Consider the following 19,518-nt stretch of genomic DNA (forward strand, 5'->3'; position numbering starts at 1 on the left):
GTCACCTAAATACCCAAATCTGTTATTTCCCCACCTCAGACGCACGTTCAGCAGTTCCCTAGTGGGCAGACCACCAGCGAAGCCAGTAGGAACAATAAAGTCAAAATCCACTAAATCCAGCGACCCAACCTTTGCAACTCCGCAATAAGGCGAGGAAGAGATTTGATTTGATTTTGATATTTATAAAGCGCAACAATCACCCGAGGGCATCAAGGCGCTATACCAGGAGAGATACCAGACGGCGTTAAATACATCAAAGCATCATCTGTGTACATCTACACACATTGGTTGTCGGCCCCAGTCTATTGCTCCATGGCCTCAGATACCTGCGCAGGTGAATCAACAGTGGCTCCACTGCCAAGTCAAAAAAGGTGACAGTGGGCAACCCTGCCTTGTTCCCCTCTCCACTGGCCAACTTTTGAAGACAATGGCCCCTAATCGTACCATAGCAGTGGGGTCAGTATACAAAAATGTAATCCAGTTTCGATACTTGATCCAAATGCCCATTCTCTGCAGAACTGCTACCATATACTCCCGGTTTAGCATGTCAAATTCCTTTTTTTAATCTAAGACAACCAACACTCCCTCCAACTCCAAACCCACAGTCTCATGTAGTACGTGACGGAGGCGTTTCGGGTTCATATTGAGATCTCACCCAGGACAGAAGCCACACTGTCTTTATGGACCACCCCAGCCACTACTTGGCATGGCCTATTGCCTATTGGCAAGGACCTTAGATAAGATTTTAGCGTTCAAGCTAATCATTGATTTGGGGTCTATAGGACTCCAACAGTTCAGGGTATATCCCTGGTTTCTGCAGCATAATTAAAGTAGACACTCAAGATGCAGACAGTGGTCTCCACTACATGGTCTCCCTAAAAACCAACAGGAGCATCGCAGCAAGCCTTGCCTGGAACATGTATTAGAACTTCAACAGGAGCCCATCAATCCCTGGAGCCCCCCCCCCTTTATTTCACAAGTGGCCTTCAGAAGTCTTTTTGCGTTTAAGTCCTGATCTAATATCTAGTCCAGGGTAAGTCTGTTCATGTCTAATTCCTCCAGAAAGTCCCCGATTGTTGTCGCTCGGAGCAGAGTCAAACTTTGATATACTTCACTGAGGTATTGGGCTAAGGTGTCATTTATGGCTACTTGAGTTACAGCCCTAGTCCAAGAGGTATACTACTTGCAAATTAAAATGACTAGCTTAAGGAATAAACAACATCCGGAGGACAAATTGGAAATTTATTAACATGAATATTTTAGTAACAAAACCAACAAAAATGGACTAGGACAACCATGCACTCCCCTTCTTACACCACTGTGTAGTCAGGCGCTCACACTGCCCTGGGATTGCACTTCCTGCCTCTTCTCAAACGCCTTCACACTCCTGTGTTACACAGGAAAATGAAAACTGCAAATAATTACAGATTCTCTATACAGCGCCAGGTGTTTGCGCAGCTCAAGTTCCACATAAGTGCTACACATCATAGTTTGGATTCTTGCGCAAAATGACAAAGCCCTCCAAGATGGGAGTTACAGGCAGGTACTCCTCTGTGGCCAACTCTGCTCTTTCTCCATGTGCAAGTAGGACTGGGGTGGTGTGCGTCTGAAAGCCAGTGATAGTTTTGGGCTTGCCGGCCTGTCCAACAACATCTACCGCCTGTGAAGAAGCAAAGAGGAGGGTCAACAGGTGCGGTGAGTGAGAAGTATTGAACAAAGTCAATTGTGTCTGCATGTGAGGTTGGAAACGTTAATGTAAAATACTTGGAATTCCACATGCAAGAGAATGGGAGATAGAATATTGTGTTTCCGAAAGGGAGAGCAAGAGTAGATAAAGAAACTGGTCAGCATTTCTCACCTGGCCCACGCGGACCGAGACAGGTAAAGGTCGCAACTCCTCATCAAACGTAACCAGCATACGTGGCTGCATAGCAGCAACCAGTCCATACAGGACATAGTGAGACTTGCCCAAAATAACTAGAGTGAGCAGAGACAAGAAAATAATAATAATCAATTTAAGACATCCAGGGAACACCTCGTCATCTCCACATCCAGGTATGCCCCTCCCGCCCCCTTCCACACCCCAGTGTAGATTCATTTCTCCTTATGCAGTTCTCATCCTCATAAGAGTTCTCTCCTTGCCACCATGCTGTGTCCTCATTAGACTTCACAGCTCCACAAAGCTCTCATTCACTTCAAATCAATCTCCATTCCATGCAACACTCCTCCTTCACTGAAAGCAGTCTTTTAATCTAACTTATCCTACCCTCTCTCCCCCCACCCCCCCATTTAGTTTTTGATTTGTGGAAACAGCGCTCACCTTCCAATGAGCTAAAGGCTCTCCATAAAGCCTCAATCCTTTATTTTTAACAGAAGGCTGCAGTTACTTTCATCTTCCCTTCAGTCCCTAAATACAGCTCTCATCCTCCCACATAAACCATCGTTTCAATGGAACTTTTCTTTCACTGTGAGCAGTGCGGATACAGTTCTGAACTTTACAATTAGCACATCCACCCTGCCAATATCCCTGAGATCTCAACTATCCTATCCTGCGCGTTCCTTCTACATTTAAACAAAATCTACATCAAGTAAGACGGGCACAAAACTAGCTAAAGAATAAAGTTCCAAGCATTACATTAGATTAAATTATCTGGCTTTCTGGGAAAAAGGACAGTGTTTATGTCAACGACAAGATATTTAGACATCACATGAGAAGGAGACCATTTCCTACTTTGGTTGAGGAAAGGGTCATGAGTTGGCTGACTGATTAAAATCAATGCAAAGAGCAATTACCCACTCTCGGAACATGTGATATTTTTAAGGGGGGGGGGGGTAGGCAGGATCTTGAGCACAGGAACTTATATCACACATACACTTTTCTACTAGCACTCTTCCACACACCCACAAAGTTTTTGATTATTAACGATTAGACTTACTGTTTTTCACATCCAGGAATGACACTAGTACGGTCAGCAGACCTGCCACTGCCACTTGGCTCATTAGCTGGCGGTCACTGTGGTATGGGCAGAGGGTCAGTGTGCCCTTCCCAAGGTGGGTCAGACCCTATAAAGAAGAGAAAACACAAACATGTTAGGGAGATATACTAAGATAAAAAAAAAAAAAGTCAAGACAGCCCAACCAAATTTGCGAGCATATATCGAAAAAACACAATGCTCTCATGGAAAATATACACTGACTTTGCTTGATCGGTTAAAAAACATAACAAAGAATGTACACAAATATAAAATGAAAAATGCCATTCATGACAGTTTTCGTAAGGAATCCATGCTCTGCATCTACTGATTGAAAATCACCTGTGTTATATGCAGAACTTAAAAAAGGTTCTCATATTTGAAAAGACCAATGGTGATCCTCCCCATTCTTAAGCACATTCCATGCGTTCCTTAATCTAACATTCCTGTTCTCAAATCTCAGCAACAGGGTGGGAACTTTACAGTCTATAAAGTGCTGCAAATGAAGACTATATGCTGATAGTGCCACACTTCCCACAACTATTTCATTAAAGATGGTCAATTACTACAAGCCCACCATCCTCAACAACTAATTTGATTAGCATATCCAACATCTAATTTCCATTAAAAAAAAACTGTTTTATAAAGGTATATAATAAATAAAAGGGGGGAGGGATGACAAAAAAAAAAAAAGTGATCAGCAGTCCCCTAAATCTAACAGTAGGTGCTTCTATTTCAAAGATGTGAAAACATATGCATACATAATTAGAATACAATAATGATTAAAGAAATGGTATAAAAGATTAACCGACATGGACAACTGGCGTCAACATTTTGACTACGTACGGACTATAGTATCAGGAGCTTGGTATCCAAATATTCAGAATTTGCCTGACAAGTACTGGACAGAAACCAGACCATTGGAAAGCCTTAATTTGTAGGGTCGTCATCAGGGCAAGAATGAAATGTGTTGTTTTACTATACGTAACTAAGGACTATGTGGATCGGTTTTCCACTCTCTAGACACAAAGGTGATTATGTCCAATCTGAAAAAAGCAATGTCAACCTCTAGCAGATATCTGTTGTACCGCTGGACAAGGGGAAAGTATTCTTGCTTTTCTATCCTCTGGTAGAGGTGCTGCTTGATGCTCTAGCAAGCAGATCTCAACCATTCCTGCATACATTTATTTTTGTTTTGATCACTAATTGTACTTTAAGATTAATCCGAGACAGTCATCACGCTGAATCCTTTGCATCAGAGGCATTTCATCTTTCAATTCCAGTGTGGAGCCCTGGCTGTTCAAGTGGACGGAGTGCACAAATTACTAATTAGTCTAGAGGGCTCTTAATGAGATTTCAAGCATATATTCATGAGGTGGACAGCACCCAGATTACCAGTGTTTGCCTTTACTACTTATAGTGTAATTTCATTAGCCAATTAATGGTTAATTCAACTCAAACATTTTTAGTTTGCAAACACTGAAAGCTAAGACTTCTAGAAATCACACTGAAGTCTCTTCTGTTGCTGTAATCAAGCCAAGAGCAAAATGTGACACCAGACCAAGATCAGTGGGGCTCTTATTTTCTTGTTACTTGGATACATCGCAGAAGGAAACTGGATGGTGGGACTATAGTGGCCTTTGTCTTTATGGGAGTGGCGGATGAACTCCCACAATCAGAACAGTCTACAGCCTATAAGAAAACACGCTTGCGTGAACAATTCTGACCACACTGATGGTAGCCTGGCAGCAGCAGCAATGCCTTCCTCAGAGAAAAGTATGTGTGAAACACAAACAAAACAAAAACATTGTATTTCAGAAATTAACTACCAAATTGGTAAAAAGAAATTGATTTAATGAAGAAAATAAAAAAATTCAAAAACAAACATTTAAAGCTGGACGTGAAAAATTTATCACATAAAAAAAAAAAAAACAGCTGTGATTTCCACAGTATGTTAATGGGAGACAGCTGTGCATTACTGCAGTGTCATTTAAACTGTCTTTGTAAGCATAGGGGCTAAACACTGATTTGGCTTGCATTTATTTCAAGGGTCACACTTTGAGCAGTGTAGAATATGGCACACCTTGTAGAATATGGCACACCAAGCACCACTGTTTCCATTACCGGTTTCCATGGCACAGATTCAGAGGCTCCTTTCTTAATTTCACACCAGCGGCAGCTTCTGTCCAAGGGCGTCGGGGCTCTGCCACGTTACATTCAGCAATAATAATAATAATGCTGAATGCTCATTTTTTGTTTTCATTAAAAAAAAATCCCCCCTTGTTGTAATTTAACTTAGCAGGTTATGTTGAACACGGGGCATTGTCTATTCTACTCACCAACACCAGCGTTGTCCAATTACCATTGTGGACAATGTCATCACATGACTCTGTCACTGCGTCTGCTTGACGGCTACCTGGGCGGGCCCAAAAAAGTCTTAAATGTTTGCCGGGCTGACAACCTCACAGCCCTGAAGCCTGTGAGGACATCAGCACGGCAATGACCTAGCCTCAAGGCCTAGTCTCTGCCCCCTGATGGCGTGGAGATAAAGCTAGCTCCGGGCATTTTAAATACAAGCCCGGGATCGTTAAGCCTCCACGTCAGAGTGGAGAGCATTGTCATCTTACCCTTTCACAACTCGTTACAGGGCGTGGGTGGGACCCCACTCTGACGCATTGGGAAAGGTTGTGGCAGACGGGAAGCAGGAATTGAGACTGCGTAGACTCGACCTGTAGTGAGTGAGGCTGCTTTCCGTGCATCTGTAAATCCTGGTTGTGGTGGATGCCATTTCATGAACACTGCTGCGCAACTGTGAGACCAACTTCAAGTTTTTCAGTCGAGGCAGCAGTCTGATTTACTGCAGTGCTGGCAGCGAATCCCTTGGGCACAGCACTGCAGGTTGCTGTCGGGAGTGGGACGTGTGCACGTCGTTACGGTGTGCGGGATTATGTGAACTCTGGCAGTTAACCACCAGCCGCTAAGGCCCCGGCCCATTTTTTTACGTTCGTTTCACAAAGGGAAGTCATAAATGTCTACTAGGTCAAGTGTACAACAATCGTGCTTGGGTGCAAGTTTACAACTTCAGAACTTTACAGAGTTAGCCAGTTTCACACTTTTTGAATTGTGAATTCCTGGCCCCGGCTGAGCACTGACATTCCCTCTGGTGTAATTGTCTGTAATCATACTGGGCCATTGTGTTGCCAGCACCTTAGTGCTGGAGATATGAACCCCAAAACGTCTTGCCTGTTGTACACTTCGCTAAAGGAAGTCAGCACAGTGAAGAAGTGTTATATCTGTTTCAAAGAATTCAAGATTTGTACAAAAGAGATAAGACTCGCAGTCAATAAATAGGCTTGCTGAGATAAGTAAAACGTGTAATCAATGGTGTCAGAGGTATTCGCTTAAAAAAAAGTTATGTTATTATTTGGGCATTTTATCCCATTTCTGTCAATAAGATTTTACCAGAAAATGATGACTAACCTCCCGAACAAACACCCCTCACTACGCCCAGCCTCACCACTCTCAAACCTCACCAACCGAAACTGTCTCTCACCTCAACACGTTTGTTTATTTTACTGGTTCATTTGGCACATACCTGTGACAACCGCACCATGAAGAGATTGTTTGGGTCCTTGGCATGGTACTGTGCCAGCTGCCTCAGCATAGCCGCCAGCCTGGCATTATTTGTACCTGTGAAACACAAACATTTCTTTATTTTACATGCAAAAAGCCCACATGCCACACTGCAAGCTGAACTACGTAAACTGTACATTATACTCCAGTCAATAGATACCAAACAGTGTTTTAGAGCTGACAAACTTAGAATTTAGTTTTATAACCCAATTCCAATCTCTTTCTGCCAATGAATATGCATGCCAATGCCTCCACAAAGATATGTATTACACCTTTGTTGAGACGGAAAAGCCCCCAAGGACGGGCACCCCTGCCCTGAATGCCCCAACTAATGTCGGGATCCTGTATGCGGATTTGTGTTGTGCCAGGTGAACATGGATCATGCTTGTGCACCATGACATAGGCCAGTCTCATGGACCACGTCCTTCTGGACCAGGAGAGGCGCTTGAAGTGCTACCCTCACAGTGGAGCCAGGAGGTGAGCAGCACAAGCGGGGAGTAGCAGCATACTGTGTAGTGATCAGTGAGAGTAAACTGGTCCTTTTATCTCTGGAGTGAGGCCTCCAAACTCACTTATTTAAAGTTCAGTTGCTGTACAGTATAAAAAAGGTGAAGTGCTGTGCAGTGCATGGATATTATAAGCATGTGCTGGAGGGGAAGTGTCCCTGTGAAGTGCACGATAAATTAAGGATTATTACTGTGCAGTGCATATATGCTATATGCACGCGCTGGATGCAGGAGTGCCAGTGAATGGGAGAAAAAATGGAAAACTCTGGATTCCCTTTTAGGAGACCCAGGGCTAACTGGAGGAATATGAGGAGGTACAGGATCGTGAACTTTGCTGCACCAATCTGGGCATCACCCGTGTGCAGGTTGGAGGTTGGCGACCCTGTATGTTAGGTGGGGCCACCTAAATGATTGCTGCTGTGCTGACTGGGTTGTAGCCAGTGTGTGGAGCGAAGACTGCGACCCTGTATGCCAGGTGGGGGCTGCGGATTGATGCAGCACAGATTGGGCCGTTGAGCCCATATACAGAGCAAGGACAGTGACCCCTGTCTGCCAGGGGGGCCACCAGGACAAGGCAAGGATCGTGGTCTGGTTGAGACCTTCGTTGTGAGGAAGAGGCCGCTGTGGTGACCCAGGTAGGCCCAAGCCCTGACTGAGGACTAGGACCAGAAGAGTCATGTTCCCTTCCATCTCCTATGGAGAAGATGCCAAGAACCTTACCAGTATCGGAGGAGCATCGAGAACCCTCCAGCTGCTGCCTCTGAAAAACCGAGTGTGCAAAAACAGCAGGACAACCTATCGCTGCACCTCCTTGAGAACACGTGGCTCATGGAGGCTGAAATCTGAAGGTAACTTTAGCACAAATTTGAATTTGAAAGCATTATCAACTTGTCCTCATGAAACTGAACGTAGAGTGTGCAATTCACACATTCAAGGCAAAGAGCAGCACAGTTTTCCATGAGAGGAACTTCACCTGCACCTTGTGAAAAGGTGCAACAGTCTTGCCATGAGGCGTCCAAAAACACTTGTGTCCAAAGAACTGGTGGTACAAAACTTGCTTTCAACAGGAGCCAGGCTGTGAATTTCAGGGACTTTAGTTTATGGTGGAGATTTTGAGAGGGACCTGTAGAGCTCATCCGCTTGATGGCTGTGAAGACCTGGCAAGTATTCCGCTTTCAGCCTGATGATGTTGGCAGCTGCCCAGTCCTGTAACCCCTGGGACTAATGTGATAGGAGCAGAGACCTTGTTCTAGCTTGCTTCAATATCTAATGCATTGAAGGTGTGCTGTCTGTTCAAATCAAGACTGTGGTACTCCGGAGATGAAGAAACGCTTAAAGGCAAAGACTAGGCCGATGTTCCAGGACATTTACGTGCAGACTGAAAACTCCCACCACCTGCCTTGCATAGCCAGTTCATGCATTTGTGCCCCACCATTCCATTAATGCATCTGATGTTGCAGACTCTGAGAAGGCAGGCCTTTTGTAAGGTTGTACGGCATTCTCCACTAAACCAATGCTTGCTTTAAGCTGCAAGTAACCAACACCTTATCGTCCCATGATCCTACAGCCAGCCCCCACTGAAGGGTAACTCCTACTGGACAGGTCTTATTCAAAGTATGTACTGTGGGATTAGCAGAATGCATGACTACAGGAGTCCTAGAAGTGTGTCAAAATAGTCATGGCCAGTCACCAGCTTTGCTACTTAATCTTGTGAAGAGAACTCTTTTCCCTGGGAAATCTCTAAGCATGCACCAAGGTAAGTCAGTGGTAGGAATGATTTGGTCGTGTTCAGAATGAGCCTGGAATAATATCAGACAAGTGGTTGTTGAGTCTTCTGCCTCCTCATTTGATCCTTCTGTAAGCCAGTGGTCTAGGTATGGAAAAAACTGACAACTAGTATTGCGTGGGTGTGCTGCAACCGGAGCTAGGTATTTTGTGAAGACTCTTCAGGCTAATTTGAGAGCTTTGAACTGATAATGTAGTCCGGTCACTGAAAATCTCAGCTACGATCTGCGGTTCTGATAAATAGGTATATGAAAATAAGTATCCTGGTTGTCTACAGTCATCGGAATGTTTCTGTATGTAGTACGCTGAGGACCTCCTGAGAGTTACTGACCTAAAGGACAAGGACCCCAAAAACTAGTTAGATTCCAAAGATCCAAGTTGGACCTCCAGGAGCCTAGCTTCAATTCAACCAACAACAAAAAAGCTAAAGTGCTTATATTGCTCAGTGTATGCACCTTCTCCATCGCTCCATTTAAGAGAGAAGGTGCATACCCACGGCAATCAAGACTTCTACTCTAGGTACTTGTGAAGGCACTCAAGAATCTCCTATTGCAAGTGTAGAGGATTATTCAAAGTTGGAGGGCAAAAGTGTTTTGTGCAAGACTTCTAGGATGTGAAGTATCCGGCAGTCTGAAGTGATCTTCCATTCTACATTAAAATCTGAACTTTTCCCTCTCAATGGATGGACACAGTCAGTGCTAGGAAGTCATGGTCACTTATGGATTTCTTAATCGACTGTAAAGCTAGTTTTCTTCTTTTGCGAAAGCTTGTTTGGATTTTGTCACTAAGGTTTAGAATACCCTTAATCACTAGCATTAACAGTACTGGCCATTTGTCCATTCTGAGAGCATATTGTGCGGATCCTCCTCTGTAGCACTAATCTTCAAGAGGCTTGAAATCTAGAGTTTTGTGAGACTGTAGCGCCCCAGGGTGCATGAAGTGTACATATCTGTTTTGATGCCAGGTAACAACTAATCTTTGATTTTGAAAAAGAGCGTCAGGCTTATCCAACACCATCCTCTGCATTTTTGGCTGAAGTGCTCTTGCACCATGCTTGTCAATAGAAAACATGTACTTCAACTAACTGGCAGAAGCCTACATTTGACACATCGATGCTGCATCAATAATATCGGGCAGAGGCATTCACTACTTCACAGTGTTCTGTTTGTCTTCTGAAAGGGAATCTAGGACTAGTGTAACGTCCCTCCACTTCGGCCAGTCCTAGTAGCTCAAACTGGTGCTGGCTTCCCTGATAGATGGCGCAACCACAGAGCTAACTCTTTCACCCAAGGCATGGAAACGTTCGCACTTGCTATCGAGAGGTGTGACAAGTATGAACATGACATCCACAGCAATTAATGAGTCTGGGTATTGGTTGCCATAAAGAATACTAATGCATGATCTTGGGAAAACCAAGCTTGTTTGCAGCGGTCTTCAAAATTGCATGAAACCTGGATAAGTTATCTAGCGGGCTATCTGCCAGAACGCAGGTGTCAGTTCCTCCTCACAATCTTCTGAGGTTGGACCTCCATTGCCCTTGTTGATTTCCAGTTCTGAATGATTATTTAGCTATCCATCTTACATACCATTAGTGCCATCTTTGCCCTCACTCTGTAAGAGTACCCATGTCCTATGGAGTGGGAGGTACTAATGCATGTGGGGCTGAAGGTAAAAGTGGTGTTGTAAGCTACCGAACTGGAAGCGCATACCCCTGTTCGCACAACGGGCCGCAGGGTGAAAGAATTGCTGTAAACTTTTTAGGTCACTTCTGTTCTACCACCACCCAGTTTGTGTTTTCCCCACATGATCGTAGATAGCTACTGATTGCACTTATGTATCTACGGAACTAGTCTGTGCACAAGTAAGCTTGAAAAAAAACTGTTGAAATCAGTTTGATATATGAAAAATAAGAGGTAGTGTCAGGCCACACCTAGATGGAAACAAATACAAAGTTATTGTGCAATGCCCCACACACAGATACACTGTTCTTGGGGAGATCAGACAAAGATTAGCAGTTCCACGAATACAACATCAAAGTGACTCACCACTGCCAACCAGGCCCATGGCGAAGATTGAATTGTAGGACACCTCTGGGTCTGCATCATGGGAGAATTTGCTGAGTGTGTCTAAGATGTTGAGCCGTGGATTGGAGACTGAAATGAGTGCCAGGGCAAGTGGGACAGCCCGCCTCAGAGTGGGTTCACCATACCGCAGCTGCACAAATAATAAATGAGATGAGAAACTAAGAGCGAGTGCCTACTTAAAAGTAGTGACTGAGGTGGTATTTAGCCTTTTGAGTCAATTTGCAGATTTCTTGTTTGGTCTTATAAATTTGCCAAAATTGAGATACAACACAATGACGATCACAGAATGACAGTCAATGTCAAACAGATAATCATGCATCAAGAGCAGGAAACAAAAATAAAGCTTTATCATCAAGCTCTTCATAAAGAAGATGCTTGCCTGTCGTTCGGTTTCAAATAGCTTTGGAAATATGGGACTGAGAATTAATACAAACCTGCCTTTCCTTAGATCCTCAGCAGACTGCCTTCTTTGCTGGGCATCATGTCAGTTTATCGACCAGCAGGCCATTTCTGAACTAAAATCCCAGAAAATGTCTGAGGGAACAAACTCAAACTATAACTCCACCCCACCCACTTCACTGGATCTATCACATCCTATGCCTTCCACAATACTGCCCGGGGCATCTGTACCAAACAGTGAGTTGAACTGCGATATGCCTATTATCCACGATTAAAGAATAGCTATTAGAGTTACCCTAAAGGAACAGTATGAGTGCAGCCTGCAGCATAAAACAAGCTATATTTACTCCCTCAACATAAAACAATGGCATTAAGGAATTTATGTCGAATATGCTACTTACCAGTATGCATCTGTTCTTGGCATGTAGGGCTGCTGACATTCATATCTGTGCATAGATCGCCGCCTAGTGTTGGGTCCGGATGATTGCACATTGTTGTCCTGGAAGAGTCTTCGAAGTATCATGAGATAGGTGGCTCCTCCCCTGGACTACAGTGCGCATGGGCATCCTCTCCATCCTCAGATTGTTTTTCGCCATTGTGGCAGTGATGGAGTAGATACCGTAAGTGATGACCATGCTATACAGTAATCCTGAGTGCTGCAGCCGCTACAGGCGCCGGGGAGGAGGGTGGGCGATATGAATGTCAGCAGCCCTACATGCCAAGAACAGATGCATACTGGTAAGTAGCATATTCGGTTCGAGGCATGTGGGCTGCTGAATTCATATCTGTGCATAGATTACATAGCAGTCCCTCCATTAGCGGCGGCTGCCCGTGTCAGCTGCAGCAGTCTGAAAAAGGGTCTTGAGAACAGCCTGTCCTACAGCTGCCTGCTGTTTTGAATGTACATCTACACAGTAGTGTTTAGTAAATGTATGTATAGTGGACCATGTGGCTGCTCAACATATTTCCTCTAAAGGAATGTTCCCTAGGAAAGCCATGGATGCCCCTAACTTTCGTGTTGAGTGGGCTCTTGGAGGAATCGTCAATGTGCGTTTAGCTTTGTCATAGCAAATTTGAATACATTTAACGATCCATCTGGCCATCCCTGCTTTGGAAATGGCGTTGCCCTTGTGTTGTGGAGAAAAGGCAACGAACAGTGGTTTTGTTTTCCTAAAATCCTTTGTTCTGTCTATATAGTACATGAGGGCCCTCTTTACATCTAGTGTATGGAGCATTCTCTCTGCGACATTTTGTGGATTTGGAAAGAAAACAGGCAGTTCAATAGTCTGATTCATGTGGAACTGCGCTATCACTTTAGGCATGAATGTGGGGTTGGTACGTAGTACAACTGTTTGCGTGAACCTGTATGAATGGCTCTTGAATGGTTAGTGCCTGGAGTTCACTAACTCTTCTCAACGAAGTGATTGCCACTAAGAAAGATACTTTCCAGGTGAGGAATTGAATCTCACATGAATGCAGAGGTTCAAAAGGTGGACCCATCAATCTGGTGAGGACCACATTCAGGTTCCACACCGGTGCCGGTGGGTGTGTTGGAGGAATCACTCTTTTGAGTCCCTCTAAGAAGGCTTTGATGGCAGGCACTCTGAATAAAGAGAGGTGCTGCCTGTTCTGAAGATAGGCCGCTATTGCGGTTAGATGTATACGGATGGAGCTGTATGCCAGATTGCATCGGTATAAGTGTAACAGGTAACAGATGATGTTCTGAATGGATGCATCCAGCGGATTAATGCAATTGTTTTTACAGTAAATGACAAATCTTTTCCATTTAGCCGCATAGCAAGCTCTGGTCGTGGGTCTCCTGGCCTCCTTGATGATATTCATACATTCTGGAGGCAGGTTCAGGTAGCCAAACTCTAAGACTTCAGGAGCCAGATCGCCAGGTTCAGCTGTTGCGGATCTGGGTGCTGAATTTCGCCATGGTTCTGTGTTAAAAGTTTGGGTGTTAGCCACAGTCTTTGAGGCGGCACCACGGAAAGTTCTAGTAACGTGGTGTACCATGGCTGGCGTGCCCACATTGGAGCAACCAGGATGAGTGTCATTGAGTGTTGCCTTAGTTTGCGTGCCACTAGCGGTATTAATGGCGCTGGGGGAAAAGCGTACGCAAATCTGCCTGACCAGTTCATCCATATCGCATTGCCCTGCAACTGTGGATGCGGGAACCTGGCGGCAAAGCTTTGGCATTTTGCGTTTTCCCTTGTGGTGAATAGGTCTATCTCTGGATGACCCCACTGCTGGAAGTACGGTTGGAGTACTGACGGATGTAGCTCCCACTCGTGCATCTGGTGGCTGTGTCTGCTGAGCAGATCCGCCATCTGGTTGTCCTTGCCCGGGAGGTGTTCCGCCATGAGGAATATGTTCCTCTGAATGGCTCGCCATGAGGAATATGTTCCTCTGAATGGCCCACTTCCACATGCTCTGAGCCAGATGAGACAACTGTGGAGAGTGTGTTCCTCCCTGCTTCTGTATGTAGTACATGGCAGTCATGTTGTCCGTCCGGATCAACACGACTTTGTTGCACAAGTGTACTTTGAATGCCTTCATTGCCAGGAAGATTGCCATCAGTTCCAGAAGGTTGATGTGCATCTTCTTTTGCTGTGTTGTCCATAGTCCCTGCACTGTGTAATTGAGTACATGAGCTCCCCATCCCTGGAGAGACGCGTCCGCCGTCAGTATTATTTGTGGAAGAGGCTCTTGGAACGGTCGGCCCTTGCAAAGGTTTTGTGGATTCCACCAATGCAGAGAGTTGTATGCCCGACCGCTCACCAACACTAGGTCTTTCAACTGTCCTTGAGTCTGATTCCATTGACGTGCCAAGCACTCCTGAAGCGGGCGCATATGTAGTCTCGCGTGCGGGACTATGAAGATGCAGGAGGCCATCATGCCTATCAACTGCATGAACACTCGCGCTGGAAGGGAGTGTTGAGGTCTGAACTTTTTTATCAGCAGTTGCATGCTGTTGATCCTCATTAAATTTGGCTGAGCTTTGGCTGCCAGAGAGTCTATGGTCGCGCCCAGGTACTGCCGTACGTGGGCAGGTTGAAGATGTGACTTTGGATAATTCAGTGAGAATCCCAGACTGTAAAGAAGGTGAATGGTGTGGGATATGTGGCTGGCACACTGCTGGGCTGCAGGGCCGGCTTTAGGGCGGTGCGACTGGTGCCACCGCACCGGGTGCTGGCTTTCTGGGGGCGCCGTGTTTGCAAGTTTATTATGTTTTTGAAGCACCTGCTGCAGCCTTTCTTTCCTCCAGCAATTGCCAGGCCTCACAAAAATGTCAAGAAAACTCGTGTGATTAATTATCTTCCTGGAGAGAGATCAGTGTTTTGTATAGTTGAGTTTGTGACCTCTGAAGTTAGCGCAGAGGGTTAATATGCCTGCTGCAAAGAACGTGTACCAAGTTGATTTCAGAGTGCAAATAATGTGAACACATCAGCAGATTACTGATTTTAAAAGAGACATCCTTTTGTTACTTGTAATTTATAACTTAAAGTCCTAATATTCAACAGTGAGCTATTAACTTTCATCCTAGAACTGCATACACACTGCAAAGCATACATTAGAACATTGATTAATGTTGCATAAAGGGTTAATTTGACTAGAAATCGACTCTTATTATTAAAGAAAACTCCCAACTATGCTGTTTCTTTTTTGAGTGTGTGCTTCTCCACACCAAGCATTCTTAAACTATACTGCCTACCAGTATGGATGACATGTGACTCCTACACTTTTAGTCCTTTGGCTTATGTAAACATTTCCTATACTCTGATTTAAAACACGTATGATTGTCTCTGTGTAATGTGTGTGTGATGCAAAGTGCTCTGACACCCTATACTGGTATGAGTGGCACTATATAACTAATTCAATGTATCTGAGAGAGTGTGGTTATGGAGACTGTTAAAGGGTGCTAGTGAGAGAATCCGTGGTGGAGGTGATCATTGGGGGGCGCCAACAAACATTGTCGCACAGGGCGCCACCAGCGCTAAAGCCGGCCCTGCTGGGCTGACTTTGCCTGAACAAGCCAGTCGTCCAGGTAAGGGAAGACGTGAATGTGCTGTCTCCTTAAGTGTGCAGCCACTGTCGCTAGGCACTTGGTAAAGACTCTGGGCGCCGTTGTTACTCCGAAAGGGAGGACTTTGAACTGATAATGCTGATCCTGAAGAGTGAACCCGAGATATTTTCTGTGTGAGGGGTGTATGGGTATGTGGAAATACGCATCCTTCAAATCCAGTGTTGCTAGGAAGTCTCCCTGACTGAGTAACGGCAGAACATGCTGGAGGGTGAGCATATGAAAATGCTCTGACAGAATGTATTGGTTGAGAGGTCTGAGGTCCAGCATAGGTCTGAGAGACCCGTCCTTTTTTGGGATCAAGAAGTACAGAGAGTACACCCCTGACCCTTGTTGATCTACAGGCACGAGCTCTATGGCCCCTTTCTGCAGCATACTTAGTACTCCCTGCTGCAATAATGCCAAGTGCTCTGCGGACATAGGACGGTGTCTTGGTGGTATGTGGGGTGGATTGGATGTTAATTCCAGACAATAACCGTACTGGACAATTTCTCTGACCCACCTGTCTGTGGTGATGGATCTCCAGACTGGCAGGAACTGTTGGAGTCTGCCCCCGACCGGTGTTATGTGGTCGGGGGCAGTGACAAGACGTCACTGTTTGTTATTGGCGGAGGACCTGGTGTTGTTGTGTCCTCGTCCTCTGCCTTTGGTGCTGGATCCACGATATCCACCCCTATTGTTCTTATTATAGGTACTCTGGGTACCTCCTTTATTGTACTGCTGCTGGGACCCCTGACCTCTAGCTGCTCCTCTATTCCCGTGGTGACGAAAGGAGCCACTCCGAAACTGCTGCAACTGTAGAGCCCCCATAGATTTCGCAGTTTGTGTGCTTTTTAATCTTTTCTAGCGTAGTGTCAACCTCGGGGCCAAATAAAAAGTCTGGGTTGACTGGTTGATTCAAGATATTGTTTTGAATTTCAGGTTTGAAACCTGATATTCTCAGCCATGCGTGCCTCCTCAACATCACACTAGTGTTGATTGCCCTTGCTGCAGTGTCAGCTGCATCTAGTGCGCATTTGATGGACGCATTCGTAATGAGTTGTCCCTCTCTGATGAGGAGCTCCGCTCCATCTTTGTAGTCATCTGGTAGGTGTTCTAGCAGTGTTTCTAGGGTATCGTAGTGTGACCAGTCGTATCGGACCAGGAGTGCCTGAGTGTTGTCAATGCGCCAGATGTTTGCTGCTTGTGCTGCTATCCTTTTTCCTGATGTTTCTAGCACTTTGGACTCCTTGTCCAGAGGAGGAGCATCACCGGTAGTTTGCGAGTTAGCTCTCTTGCGAGCATTAGAAACTACCATGGAGTCCAACGGCAATTAACCCTTAATGTACATTGGGTCTCCTGGGGCTGGTTTGTATTTCTCTATTCTCGGGTTCAATACCCGTGCTCTGGTTGTCTCCTTAAAGATGTCCTTAGCATGTTTAATAACCCCTTTTAACATTGGTAGAGTCTTGACCGTTCTTTCTGATGTGGAGAACGTGTCCACCAAGAAATCCTCCTCCACAGAGTCAGAATGAAGTTCCACTCCGTGATTGGCAGCCGCTCTTTCAATGAGGGCGTTAAAAGCAGCAGTATCTTCAGTGGGAGATGGTTTTATATTATAAAGAGGAGTGTCAGGAGCATTTTGTGGGTCTCCTGGGTCATTAGGGTCTCCCCATGCTTGGTCCTGGTCTTGCTGTTGTTCATCAGGGTCATTATCCACAGGATAAGCGGTATCCTCAGTATGCCCTCTCCTGCATCCGCCTCCGAGTGTGCGGGAGAAAAGGATGGTGGTTCCTGATCATATGTGTGGTACGGTTCAACAAGCACTGGTGTCGAACCGGACGCCATTTTTCTTTTTAGTGGAATTTTGTATGAGTCTAAAGCCTTTTCTGGAACAATTCTCCGTTTGCGGAACAACAGTCTACCAGTGTCGACGTCGATAAACTGGTCCTGTGAGTCTTCGACATAGTTTTTCTGTGGACACTGTTCTTGGTTGTTCGATGCTCTTCCGAAGTTCGAACATCTTCGGTGCCCCCGGAGGTGGCAATCCAAACTTGATCGGCGCAGAGTGAGCCTTGGCGACCTTGTTCGGTTCGGGACCCGTTTTCGGTTCGAGAGCGTCCCGTTCCCTGATGCGCTTTAGGGACTCCGACACCTGCTGCAACGTGAATGCCGACGGTGCTTTTGATCCGACAGGCTCTTTGGAGACAGGCCTCGACGCGGTCTCCGGTTTCTTTCCAGTCTTCGGGGCTTCGAACCGAAGTTTGGGATAGACGCCTTGTTGATCCGGTATTTTGGCAGTCTCAGCACTCCTCGGAGTTGATGTAGTCGGATCGACCACCTTGACCTTGGTCGTTGGTGCCCCAACCTTCGGTGCTATAGGCCTCTGCGTCTTCTCGGGACCGAGGGCCTTCTTCTGTTTCTCGGTGCCGAAGTCCTTTTTTGGTTTCTCGGTACCGAAGTCCTTCTTTGTTTGTTAGGTTCCGATGTCCTTCTTTGGTGTCGACGGATTGGAAGGTTTCGATGCCTTCAATCCGACCTGAACCAGTTGCACTTTCGGTTTCGATTTGACCGGTGCAGGTTTTGGTTTCGATTTCACGGAATCAACTCCAGTCTTTTTGGATAATTCTGGCTCGTTTAAAATGTTCGAAGCCGGGCTTTCAGGCGGGGCTGTAGAACGATCCGAGCGATCTTGGGTAAGGCCCGCAGGCGATCCCTCGACCTGAGCCTTATCAAGACTATCTCCCTCGGCCTCCGCATCGACGGATTGGCCTAGCTCCTCGCCTGAGCTATCTTCCTCGGCCCCATCGTCATCTCCTACCTAGTCGACGACGTCTTCGTCCTCGAAGATCTCCTAATCATCGGCGTCATATTGGGATTCATGCTCCGAAGCAGGGCCCGATTGCACCTCTTCGACGCTCTCGACTTATTCATCCTCGGTGCTGAATATGTTAACCGGGTTAGGCGCCGATTTTTTGGCCTCCAATCTAGCCGCTCGTCTATTCCGAAAGGTCTTCTTCGACAGGAACCGGGCGCAGACCATACACCTGCTCTCATCATGATCCGGTGATAAACATTTGTTACACACCGGATGGACATCAACGTGTGGATATTTGGCATGACAGAGGACATCTCTTGAAGGGAGTCCTCGATTCCATCTTCGAACGTTGATCGATGTTCGGACCGAAACTCGGTCCGAGAAGGGTGAATAAGTCCGAGAACAAGTAGAATAAGTTATCGATACCGAACGCAAACAATACCGACGATATCTAAAGGCTTTTGGCCTTAAATAAAGTTTTCCTAACTTGAGCTAAGATAAGCACATCCGAACCCAATGGCGGAAAAAAAACAATCTGAGGATGGAGAGGATGCCCATGCGCACTGTAGTCCAGGGGAGGAGCCACCTATCTAGTGATACTTCGAAGACTCTTCCAGGGCAACAATGTGCAATCATCCGGACCCAACACTAGGCGGCGATCTATGCACAGATATGAATTCAGCAGCCCACATGCCTCGAACCATTTGTTTCTTTTGCTCCCCCTTTTGTGGCACCAAGACGCCTAGATGCAGGGTTGCGTTGTAAGTCTCTGTGCACACCTTGAACCTTATACATGCCATCAAATGCTTCCCACTTTCAAACATACACTCCTTTAACTGCAGATTAAGAAGCGCAATCAGACAAAGCTAGAGCTCCAAAAAGAAAAAGAAAAATTCATGCTCACTGTGACTTACCAAGTGCCCAAACGTACGAAGCGCCATTTCTGATCCAATTTCTTCTCCCATGGCAATCAAGGCAATCCCGAGCACAGCAACACCCTAAGAACAAGGATTGATGATCACATGAGAACAGAGTGGAAGATGGGGGAACCATAGTCATCAGCAGAGTAAGCGAGCATAAAAACAGCATAGAGAGGGGAGGTTCATGATCTCTAGTGCAGGAAAACAGATGGAACAGGGAACAAGTGCAGAAAGAGGACACGGGGAAAAAAAAATAGGGGGGGGGGGGGCATGATCCCCAACATACCTACTTGGTAGGAAAGTAGCAAAGAACAAGCACAGAATGGAAGAGGCAG

The 19,518-nt window shown here is 45.8% G+C and overlaps 1 protein-coding gene across 1 annotated transcript in view; it reads right to left on the reverse strand.

Moving 5' to 3' along the window:
- Positions 1-1,223: 1,223 nt before the first annotated feature.
- PSMD2 (proteasome 26S subunit ubiquitin receptor, non-ATPase 2) overlaps positions 1,224-19,518 on the reverse strand; it is a 126,373-nt gene continuing 108,078 nt past the window's right edge. Inside the window, exons 16-21 of the mRNA XM_085635579.1 lie at positions 19,178-19,261; positions 10,942-11,110; positions 6,568-6,662; positions 2,937-3,063; positions 1,859-1,977; positions 1,224-1,660 (exon numbers count right to left, since the gene is read on the reverse strand). Of these exons, the coding sequence (XP_085491705.1) occupies positions 1,478-1,660; positions 1,859-1,977; positions 2,937-3,063; positions 6,568-6,662; positions 10,942-11,110; positions 19,178-19,261 (777 nt within the window). The 3' untranslated portion in view covers positions 1,224-1,477. The remainder of the gene's footprint in view (positions 1,661-1,858; positions 1,978-2,936; positions 3,064-6,567; positions 6,663-10,941; positions 11,111-19,177; positions 19,262-19,518) is intronic.

The sequence above is a fragment of the Triturus cristatus genome, chromosome 11 (genome assembly GCF_964204655.1).
Source record: "Triturus cristatus chromosome 11, aTriCri1.1, whole genome shotgun sequence".
Classification (NCBI taxonomy): Eukaryota; Metazoa; Chordata; class Amphibia; order Caudata; family Salamandridae; genus Triturus; species Triturus cristatus.